The sequence below is a fragment of the Chrysochloris asiatica genome, unplaced genomic scaffold (assembly GCF_000296735.1).
Source record: "Chrysochloris asiatica unplaced genomic scaffold, ChrAsi1.0 scaffold00209, whole genome shotgun sequence".
NCBI lineage: Eukaryota > Metazoa > Chordata > Mammalia > Afrosoricida > Chrysochloridae > Chrysochloris > Chrysochloris asiatica.
In genome coordinates this window covers 4,206,257-4,218,381 of record NW_006408727.1, presented here as the reverse complement: position 1 = coordinate 4,218,381, position 12,125 = coordinate 4,206,257, and the positions used below count along the sequence as shown (strand labels likewise).

The 12,125-nt window shown below is 37.9% G+C and overlaps 1 protein-coding gene across 3 annotated transcripts in view; it reads right to left on the bottom strand.

Moving 5' to 3' along the window:
* Positions 1 to 12,125, bottom strand: part of GABRA4 (gamma-aminobutyric acid (GABA) A receptor, alpha 4) — a 171,726-nt gene that overhangs the window by 119,326 nt on the left and 40,275 nt on the right. For 2 of the 3 annotated variants that reach the window (XM_006872682.1, XM_006872683.1), the window contains exons 6-7: positions 4,545 to 4,688; positions 2,726 to 2,878 (exon numbers count right to left, since the gene is read on the bottom strand). In XM_006872682.1, the coding sequence (XP_006872744.1) occupies positions 2,726 to 2,878; positions 4,545 to 4,688 (297 nt within the window). The remainder of the gene's footprint in view (positions 1 to 2,725; positions 2,879 to 4,544; positions 4,689 to 12,125) is intronic. The other variant, XM_006872684.1, reaches the window with a different exon arrangement.

The following is a 12,125-nucleotide window of genomic DNA, read 5'->3' as shown; positions in this document are numbered from 1 at the left end:
TTATAAAACAAGAAATAAAGTCAGAACAAAACAAAGTAAACCTCCCCCTTATGAGAGAAGTATGGAGAAGGTAACTCTTAAATGGGGTGCCTCATAAAACTTATAATAAATAATTTATATGAATAACTCATTAAATAGCTCTTTAAATCCTCACTAGTGGTGTAGTGTTTACGAGTCGGGCTCCTAACCTCAAGGTCAGCAATTTGAAATTATCAGCTTTTCCGTGGTAGAAAAATGAGGCTTTCTGCTCCCATAAAGATTTACAGCCTTGGAAATCCTATAAAGGGTTACTATGAGTGAGAACCGACTCCACAGAACACCACCACCACCACCACCACCCAGTGAGGAAGGATTCCTGGTGGTGTAATGTTAAAATGCTCAGCTGCTAACCAAAAAGTCAGCAGTTTGAACCCACCAGCTACTTCACAAGAGAAAAGACCTTAGGAACTGCTCTTATACAGCCTAAGAAAGTCTAAGGGTTTTACTCTATCACATAGGGTTAGGCTGCTAACTAAAAGGTCAGAAGTTCCAACCTACCAGCTGCTCTGTGGAGAGAAAGATGAGGTAGGCAGTACGTGTCTGTAAATTGTTACAGCCTCAGAAACTCTAAGTAATAGTTCTATTTTGCCCTGTAGAGTTGCTATTAGTTGGAAATGATGCACTGACACACAACAGCAAGAAGTCTATGAGGTAGTTTTAACATCACAATTATATTGATGGAAAAAAACAGCAGAATCTGGTTATAGACCTTAACCTGTTGAAATCTAAAGCTTCGATTTGTTTTCTTACTCAGGATCACATCTATTTTTTAACAGCTAAGCTTTATTTGGAGTCTTGGTGTGGCACTATAGAATAAGCACTATACTGCAAGTTCGGTTTGAACCACAAGGTTGGTGGTTCAAATTCGCCAGCCGCTCCTCGGAAACCCTATGCAGGGTCGCTATAGGTCAGGACTGACTCAACAGCACTTAACAACAACAAGCTGTATTAAATAATTGGTCCTGGTGTGGCACATGTAGCATAAGCATTGGACTGCTAACTACAAGGTTGACAGTTCAAACCAACCAGCTGCTCCTTGGAAACCCTATACAGGGTCATGATAAGTCGGAATGGACTCAACAGCACTTAACAACAACAACAAACTCTATAAAATAATTACAGTTTGATTAAATCTTCACAAATTTATGAAAGGGATAGTGTCATTATACTTGTCCATTGTCTTACTAAGAATCACATCATACCTCTAGCTTTAACCCTTCTTCTTTAAAATATTCCACAGTGTGATTTCAATGCCTTCTTGGGTGAACCTAAGATCAAGCAAGAGGATTATGGAAAAAATATCCCTATACTCCATTTTATTGGGAGCCCTGGTAGCGTAGTGATTACAAGTCAGGCTGCTAACCTCAAAGACAGCAGTTCAAAACTATCAGCTGTTCCGCAAAAGAAAGACGGGGCTGTCTGCTCCCATTAAGATTAACAGCCTCAGAAACCCTATGTGGGGTCACTATGAGTTGGAACTTACTCCAAGGCACATAACCACCACCGCCAGCAGTTTCATTGTAAACGTTAAAATATGGCTATACACTGCTGTTGTTTTTTGTCAAGTTCCTTCATGTCAGTGACAGCCCATAGTGACCCTGTATAGGGTGTCTGAGGCTGGAAATCTTTGAAGGAGCACAAAGTCTCATTTTTTTTTCCCACGGAGCAACTGGTGGACTTAAACTGCCAACATTGTGGTTCGTAGTGTAGTGCTAATCAGTCTACTGCTTTAACTACAGATCCACCACACTCCTATTATATTGAATTATTAGTAATTACGAACACAGTGAGAGGTAAGATGAGAAGCATTAGAATTTTGGAAAAGCTCCCACTACCCCAGACCCTTCTCACCGACATCTTTTCAGTGGTGGTGTGAGAAGTAGCAGCATAGCATGGTTTTGATCCTACTAAATAGAAAACCAAAGGGAAACAGGCATTTCTTGTGAGGATTATTTCCATTCCACAGCAATTCTCACCATTTTCCTTCTTAATGACACCACTGAATGCTTTTACTACTTACAATGACCTGCAGAGAGAATTCTGGTATTAAATATCATTACAACTAATTTTACTATTTAAAAGTGTGACTGATATGTAAAGATCTAACAGTTACAAAATTTAGAACTCATATATTTTAGGTTTCAAGTACAATATATGGGAAGCCACTATAAAAAAAAAGTAAAATGAAACACCAATAAACTAAGCATATATTACCTTCCAATGCAATGCATTTAAACTATTTGTATCTTTCCTCTTTATTTAAAACCAAATTATTCTGAGGCTTTCATATTCATTCAGCCATGAATTTTACTTGTTTTTTTTTTAAGCTCCCAGTGCACTTCATTTTAACACCTCGCTATAATTTTAATTCAATTACACAGCATTAAACTAGGAGACCAAGAATATCACCAAAAGTTAAATTATATCTGGTCACATTTGATCCTCATATGCCTGGCTGTCAACAAGGGAAATTTGATGGAAGCGCAGAGGAAGGGACAAACTACACATAACCCTCCAGATGTTGTTATTTCTGTATTGACTAGATAAAAATGAAAGTTTATATGCAGTACAGCTTGATATATTGCTGCTTAAGACTTTCTTAGAAACAAATTCTAAGAACTGTTCCCATGAATCATGATCAAAATGTAATCTCGATAAAAACACATGAAAAATGAATTTCAATTACCAAATACAGTCCTAGCTGGAACGGATTCCTTATTTATCCAGAATGAAACTTGAGAAAGAATCACTGTCATAATGCATGGGATGTACGTCTGAATCATAAAATAGCCCATCTTCCGTCTGAGGTGGAAATAAACTGTCATAACAATATATTCACCTACAAATAAAACATGAGGAAAATGTGTTATTGAAAATTGCAGGCAAATTTTCAATAGCTTCATAATCATATATTTCAGATTAAAACTCAGTACTTGAGGCAATGAAATGATCTTTTGTGCACAGCATCTCAAACATTTAGAAGTATGTAGTTTCCTATGTAAGGGCAAAATGAGACTGAGCATCATTATAGCAAAAAATACTTTCTATATAGTGACTTAGCAATTGAATAAATTGGGCTATAACTTTAAAACAAATTCTTGCAGTGATTTTATTTTGAAAGGCTAATACAGCTGAAGCAATTAGTTTTCATTATTCCATTTTTGAGAGTAAAATTTAAACCTTACTTTCATGGAAAGTCAGTAGAAAATGTTGGAATACACACTCACATTAGCTTAGGGAGACACTGGCTTAGTTTTAGAAAAGAGCTGTATTTCTAAATGGTATACATATGAAGATAAACCACTCAGTCCCGTATAGTTCAAGGATGTTTATTGGCATTTGAACCAAACACAAAAAATGTACATGAAATAAACTATAAGATTTCTGGTTGATAAAATATTTTAAAAGTTACATTTGAAAGGAATATATTTAGAAATTTATTTAGGAAGCAGTAGACTTATTCATGGAGTCCTGGTGTGGTGCTGTGGGCTAATGCGTCAGACTACAAAGTCAGTGGTTCAAACTCACCAGCTGTTCCTTCGAAACCCTATTGTTGTTGTTGTTGTTAAGTGCCATCGAGTCGGGTCCGACCCATAGCGACCCTGTACAGGGTTTCCGAGGGTGTAAATCTTTACGGGAGTAGAAAGCCTCATCTTTCTCCCGCGGAGCGGCTGGTAGTTTCGAACCGCTGACCCTAAGGTTCGCAGCCCGATTCGTAACCACTACGCCTATACAGGGTTGCTATTGGTTGGAATCGACTCAACGGTGCTTAACAACAACAACAAGCCTTATTCATAAGACTGAATCCAAGGTTCAGATGCCTTAAATATTTCCTGATATGTTTTAAATCCCACTTGCAATTTAAACTATGAATGCTATTGATTAAAAAAATAGTTTTTCCTGGTGATATATGTGTGTAAGGAATATACTTAATAGAATTAATAGTCAGCATTAATATGATAAAAATGAAGTCTTATGTTTCCTTCCATTCACATATATAGAACAAGAATCATCAATAATAATGATTCATCAACTCTGTGAGAACCTTAAGATATACCCTTCACATGCTTTGTAATTAAGCTTTAGATCTTGCCTTTGATTTTGAAAAAAGGAAGATAGGATCCATGAAATTAAGCAAGATTAAAAAAAAAACAAAACTAATTTAGATAAGACACAGACATAAACAAAAAGGAAATTCTAGTGTTAAAAATCAGTGATGGAACTTCCTGCCTCTTAATTCCTGTGCTGGAAACAGTTTTAATATATTCGACTGCTGACTTTTATTTCTCAATAAGAAGACCAAATGACATTTCCCCAACTCACAATTCATTTTAAACTAAAATAAGGTTACAATTATAAAGAAGAAAATAAAGAAATCCTGTGATTTATAGACTAGATCTTCTTGTGGTTCCCCTGAAAACACTGGCAATTTCAATGGAAAAGCTAGGATGAAACTCTATTGCTAATGCCAAGTCGTGTGCTGACTTAATTGTAAAACATCTCACCCGTAATTGATTTGATAGTTTCACTTGATACTGTTTGCCCTATCAAGTCATACTGAACTAAGCTGGAAGACTCCTTTGGAACTTCTACTGATTTCTCAGGGCCTTTTGTCCATGTATATATCATCTCACTCTTCGGATATGCGTCTGAAAGAGAGCACAAAGAAAGTTAAAATTGGTGCTCTCTTGTCATCAACACTCCATGTCAACACTTAAGAATATTTCACATATTCAAGAAAGATGGAATAAAATGAAAGCAATGATCATCATGATTTATTCAAACATGTTTAAGATTTAGAAAACGTAGAGATGAAATAAATAACATTGCAACTTGGCAGTATTTATTTTTTGTGTGCCAAAGATCTGGGAGGAGTGAAGACTAAAAACAAGGCAACTAAAATGCTCGGTTTGCCTGCATGCACTTGGAATCCATTTCCGTACTAATAGGAAAAGCTGTTGAAAGCAGAACTATCAAACCCCTCCAAAATACTGTGGAACTGCTATTTCTTTCAGTTCTGACTCACTCTCAGTACTTGACCAATAATTTCTCCCATCCTAATGCAACTCTGCCATTTAGAAATATACCAGATGTTGACTATCATAAATACAACAAAAACAAATCCTAGTGTTGAGAGTGCTTTCCAGGGGTCCCGTATTCCAGACTGTGCCTATGGGCATACCCACAGTTTGGGAACCATTCAGTAGTGACAACTGGCTATGCTGTTTGTAAAGCCCTCCAGGGAATATAATTACACAACCAGTTTCACTACCTTTTAACTCTTACAATCAGAATATTTTCCCTTCAGTCTTCAACAAATCCCTCCCAGAGGCAATTTGAGGCCATTTTCTATTATTCCCTGTTCAGTGGAAATGGAGACCAGCTGCTTGCTTACCAGTCTACCCAGAATAGATACCTTGGCTCACACACAAATCAGTTTCAAAAGAACCAAAATGAATTGTGTACTACCTCCTGTAAACTTTCTTAAATGGCTAGATCACAGTAAGACGTTGGCAGAATTGTTTTATCCTACAAAAGAGTCAATATCATGAGAGACTCTCTTTATAAATGACCTTGCAAAAAAACAAAAGCAAAAAACATGAGGCTAAAGTTAGCTTTGGAAAGAAGCCATTCCGTTCAGTGTTCACCTCCAGAATACTAGCCACACTTCAACATACATTCAGTGTCCCTGTCTGCTATATTGCTGCCATGGTATGTTTCTTTTGGCTAGAACAGCCTCTTGCTTCTCTCATTTTTCTCACTGGTATGAATTGTAAACATAGTGAAATGTTGTTTTGCTCCTTCCAAACTAATTAGAACCCGTATTTGCTGAATATTATGTGCCTCTCTTTTTCATTCCCAATTTCAGAACATCAGCTTCCAAGGTGTGATTTCTTTATTTTCTACATATCCTCATTAAGCATTTACTATGTTCACAGCATAGTAAATGTTTAATGAGACCCGAGGAGTTGTGGGATGACATCAAGAACATCATACATGAAGAAAGCAAAAAGCCATTCAGAAGACAAAAAAGAAGGGAAAGGTCAAAATGGATGTCAGAAGAGACACTGAAACTTGCTCTCCAGTGTAGAGATGCTAAAGCAAATGGAAGAAATGAGGAGGTACAAAGCAGAACAGAAAATTTCAAAGATCAGCTTGAGAAGATAAAGCCAATTATTACAACAAAATGTGCAAAGATCAGGAATCAGAAAACCAAAAAGGAAGAACACGCTCAGCATTTCTCAAGCTGGGGGAACTGAAGAAAAAATTCTCTGGGCAAATTATTGAATGATGCAGGAAGCATCAAGAGAAGATGGAAGGAAGACACAGAGTCACTGTACCAAAAGGAAATGGTTCATGTTCAGCCATTTCAAGAGGTAGCATATGATCCAGAGCCAATGATACTGAAGGAGGAAGTCCAAGGTGCATTGAAGAAATTGGCAAAGAACAAGGCATCAGGAATTGATGGAATAAAAATTGAAATCTTTCGAGAACATGAGGTGGCACAGGAGGCACTCACTCATCTCTGCCAAGAAATTTGGAAGACAACTATCTGGCCAACTAATTGGAAAAGATCCGCATTTGTGCCCATTCCAAAGAGAGGTGACCCAATGGAATGCGGAAATCATCAGACAATATCCTTGCTATCTCAAGCTAGTAAAGTTTTGCTAAAGGTAACACAGTAACAGCTGAAAGCATACACTGACAGAGAACTTCCAGAGGTTCAAGCCGGATTCAGAAGATGCTGTGGAATGAGGGATATCATTGCTGATGTCCGATGGATCTTGGCTGAAAGCAGAGATATCAGAAAGATATTTATCTGTGCTTTATGGACTATGCAAAGGCTTTTGATTGTGTGGATCATGACAAGCTATGGACAACATTGTGAACTATGAGTATTCCAGAACACTTAATTGTGCTCGTGAGGAACGTGGACCTGGACCAAGAGGCAATTGTTCAAACAGAACATGGGAACACTGAATGGTTTAAAAAAAAAAAAATGTGTGACAAGGTTGTATTTTTTCACCATACTTATTCAACCTATATGCTGAGCAAATAATTCGAGAAACTGGGTTAGATGAAGAAAAACGTGGCATCAGGATTGGAGGAAGACTCATTAACAACCTGCGATATGCAGATAATACAACCTTGATTGCTGAAAGTGAAGAGGACATAAAACATTTACTGATGAAGATCAAAGAGCACAGCCTTCGGTATAGACTACATCTCAATGTCAAGAAAACAAAAATCCTCACCACTGGACTAATAAACAACATTCTTATCAATGGAGAAAAGATTGAAGTTGTCAAGGACTTCACTTCTCTTGGATCAACTATCAACACTTATGGAAGCAGCAGTCAAGAAATCACACAACGTATTGCATTAGGCAAATCTGCTGCACAAGACCTTTTTAAAATGTTGAAGAACAAAGATATCAGCTTGAGGACTAAGGTGCTCCTGACCCAAGCCATGGTATTTTCAATAACCTCATATGTACGCAAAAGCTGTACAGTGAATAAGGAAGACCGTAGAATAATTGATGCTTTTGAGTTATGGAGTTAGAGGCGAATATTGAAAGTTCCATGGGCTGCCAAAAGAACCAATAATCCGTTTTGGAAAAAGTGCAGCCAGAGTGCCCCTTGGAGGCCAGGATGGCCAAACTTCGGACATATTTTCAGGAGGGACCAGTCACTGGAAAAGGATATGTTTGGTAAGGTGGAGGGTCAGAGAAAAAGAGGAAGACCCCCCAACGAGATGGATTGGCCATGTGGCATCACCAATGGATTCAAGCGTGGCAACATAATTGGTCCAGGATTTTCACTGTTTTGTTCTGCTGTGCCTAAGGTTGCTATGAGTCGGTACGGATTCGATGGCACCTACCAACAAGATATTCATAGCCCACCATTCATCTATCATTTTGTTGTACTCTGGTGGCTTGTGTGTTGCTGTGATCTTTGAAGTTATGCCACCAATATTTAAATATCATCAGGTTCCCCCATGGTGGGCGGATTTAAGTGAAACTTCCAGATTAACAAAGACTAGTAAGGAAATGTGGACCACTTCTGTATGGTTAGCCCCTGTCAGATACCGTGCCAATAGTTGAAGACATTATGAATAGTAGCAGAACACTGACATATACAGTGCTGGAAGATGAGTTCCTCAGGTCATAATACATTCAAAATTTGACTGAGGAAGAGCTGTCTCCTCAAAGTAGAGTTCACCGTATTGAAGTAAATGGAGCAAAGCTTGCAGGACCTTTATTTGCTGATGGGGCACAATTCAAAATGAGAAGAAACAGTTGCAAACACCCATTACCAATCAGAACACAGAATTTCCAAAGTAGGAAACTAGGAAAATTGGAAGTTGTCCAAAATTAGATGGAATGCAGAGATTGATATCCAAGGCATTAGTGACCTGAAACAAACTGGTACTGGCAATTCTGAATCTAACAATCACATAGTATACTATGGAGGGCATATCAAATTGAAAAGGAATAGCATTTGCATTCATCATCAAAAAGAACATTTCCAGATCTATCTTGAAGTACAACACTGCCTATGATAGGATAATACCCATATTCCTACAAGGAAGACCAGTTAATACCACTATTATTCAAATTTACACACCAATCACAAAAGCCAATGACGATGTGGAACTGTAAGATAAGCACTGGACTGTTAACCACAAGGCTGGTGGTTCAAACCCACCAGCTGCTCCTTGGAAGTTCCATAAAAGGTCGCTTATGAGTCAGAACCAACTCAATGGCACATAACAACAACCAAGTTTTTCAGTCTGAAATTGATCACACATGCGATCAAGATACGTTCATAATTACTGGTGACTGGAATGAGAAAGCTGGATACATAGAGGAAGGATGAACACATAGACACAAAGGCAGTTGTTTGAATAAAACAAAGGGATAATGAATGTTTGAAATCAGGAAAAGTGTGTGCCATGGATGTATCCTTTCATCATACATATTCAATCTATAAAGTGAGGAAATAATATGAGAAAGTGGATTTTATGAAGAAGAATGTGGCATCAGGATTGGACGAAAACTCATTAGCAACCTGAGGCTTGTAGATGGCATAACCTTGTTTACTGAAAGTGAAAATGACTTAAAATACATGCTGATAAAGATTAAATACTACAGTCTTTTGTATGGATTGCAATTCAATGTAAAGAAAACAAAATCTTCATAAATGAACCAATAAACAACATCATGATAGATGGAGAAAAGTTTGAAGTTGTCAAAGACTTCATTTTGCTTGGATCCACAATCAACACTCATGGAAGCAGCAGTAAAGAAATCAAAGGATGAATTGCATTAGACAAATCCACTGCAAATGAAGTCTTTAAATTATTAAAGAGTAACTATTTCACTCTGAGACTAAGGCACATCTTACTCAAGACATGGAATTTTTAAATGCCTCACATGCATGCAAAGTTAGACAATGAATAATGAAGACCATAGAAAATTCGATGCTTTAGAATTATGTTGCTAGCAAACAGTATTGAAAGTACCATGGAAGGTCAGAAGATCAAATCTGTCTTGGAAGTAGTACAACCAGACTACTCTGTAGAATCAAGGATGACAGGAATTTGTCTCTTATTCTTTGGACATGTTGTCAGGAGTGGCCAATCACTGGAGAAGGACATAGTGGTTGGTAAAGTGGAGGGTTAATGTAAAAGAGGAAGACATGACAATAATTGTGAAGATGATGTAGGTTGGGCAATGTTTTGTTTTGTTGCTCATAGGGTTGTTAAGATTTGGAATTGACTTAATAGCACTTAACATCAACACATTCACACTATTATCAAGAGCACTTCGAAACTACCAGCGGTTCTGCGGGAGAAAGATGAGGCGTTCTGCTCCCATAAAGATTTACAGCCTAGGAAACCCTGTGCAGAGTCACCATGAGTCAGAACCGACTTCATGGTACTTAACAACAACAACAATGTGTGAGAACTAGATGGGGATTTATGGAGGAAAGAAATTCCTTCAACGAAGATACCTGGAGTGAAATTCAAACTATTACAACACAAATGGGTTTGAATTTATTCCCAATAAAAACACCCTTTTTGACTATGTGCCTTTCTGCTTTTGTCTCTTCTTTTAAATGACTGCTCATACAGACATCACTCTTTCTAGCTTCTAGTTAGCCCATGAATATTGCTATTTGTTGTTGTTGTTGCTAAGTACTGTAGAGTCGGTTCCGACCCATAGCGACCCTGTACAGGGTTTCCAAGGCTGTAAATCTTTACGGGAGCAGAAAGCCTCATCTTTCTCCCGCAGAGCAGCTGGTAGTTTCGTACTGCCGACCTTGAGGTTAGCAGCCCGATTCATAACCACTACCAGATTAGAGTTTATTAAAAAAAGGCATGGTGTGGTGCTTTAGGATAAGTACTGGACTGAAAACCTAAAGATCGGAGGTTCAAATCCACCAGCTGCTCCTTGGAAATCCTATACGAGGTCACTATGAGTGGATTGACTTAATGACACTTAAAAAAACAACAAAAGTTATAAAAAGAATGATGACTGTCAAGTCTCATTAAATTAAGCAACGAGCAATGGTACTAGCCAGCAACAGTTTCAAAATCAGTGCAACTAAGAATCTGAAGCAATAGTAAAAACAGCCATCTATTTTTGGTAAATTCTGATTGCACTGCATTGAATGTTTGGGGCAGACTTTAGATGAGGCAATCACATCTTGGTGCCATCTCAGAGAAGGGATCTTGGAGGGAAACAAACAAGCATATTCTTTCCTATCCATTCATCTTACCCATTGCAAATCCATGTCATGCTATTTCCTCTGCTATAGTAGCAGAGGATCTAAGCCACTTCTCCCTGCCTGAACCTATGTAGCCTACAGACCCTTCTCTGTTTCCACTCTGGCCTCTCTACAATCCATTCTCCACTGAAAAGCCAGAGTGATGTTGGTAAATGTCCCACAAAACATGCCATGCCCCTTATAAAACCTTCCAAATGATTCCCAGGGCATCTAGAATAAAATCCAAACTCCTTAATATGGTCTATAAGGCACTATAGATCTGACTTTGTCCACATCTCAGACCACCTTCAACTATTCGTTTTCCATGCTCCAGTCACTTCTACACTCCAGTAATGCTCCTTATATTATCCTAAACTATGTCACGTCTACAAGCCCTGTGAACCTCCTTTGGCCTTTTCCCAAGCCTGCCATAAATGACTCTACTTAAAATGCTGTTATTGTTAAGTGCCCCTGAATCAGTTCTGACTCATATTGACCCTGCATAGGTTTCTACGGAGTGGCTGGGGAGTTTAAACTGCCGACCTTGCAGATCAAACCAACTTTGCAGTCCAGTGCATTAACTTGCTGAACCACAATAGAAACTGATAAATTCAGTAAACAAAGTGAACAACAACAACAAAAAGTTTACATTTCTATGTTACAGCAAGAACTATCATGTAGAGTTCAAATCAAATCAAACCCCCCCACACACACAAAAAAAAAAACCCGAAAAAGCCCAAACCCACTGCCATTGAATCAATTGCTACTCATAGTGACCCTGCATAGGATATCTGAAGTTGTAAATCTTTATGAAAGCAGAAAGTCTCCTCTTGCTCCCATGAGGTGGCTGATGGATTTGAACTGCTGAACTTGTGGTTAATAATCCAGTACTTATCCTATGTTGTTTTTGTTAAGTGCTTATCCTATAACATCCCTAAATTTCACTACTAACCACCAATTTATTCATATTTATGAATCAATATAGTCTGTATGTAAAAATAGACTATAGTAGTATACATTTGGAAATGTGTATGTAGAAATGTTAAAATGAGTCTTGGTGTGGTTTTGTGGGTTAATGCGCTGGACCGCAAGGTCAGTTTGGACCTCAAGATCGGCGGTTCAAGCTCACCAGCTGCTCCTCAGAAATCCTATACAAGGTGGCTATGAGTTGGAAGCAACTCGATAAAAGCAACAACATATGTAGAAATAGTTTTTTGCTTTTGAGGAGAAAAGTGTTATTTTTAATAAACAATCTTCTTGGACAGTTGTTAGCAACAATGATAGATTTTAGATTTTGCAAAATCATATATATAT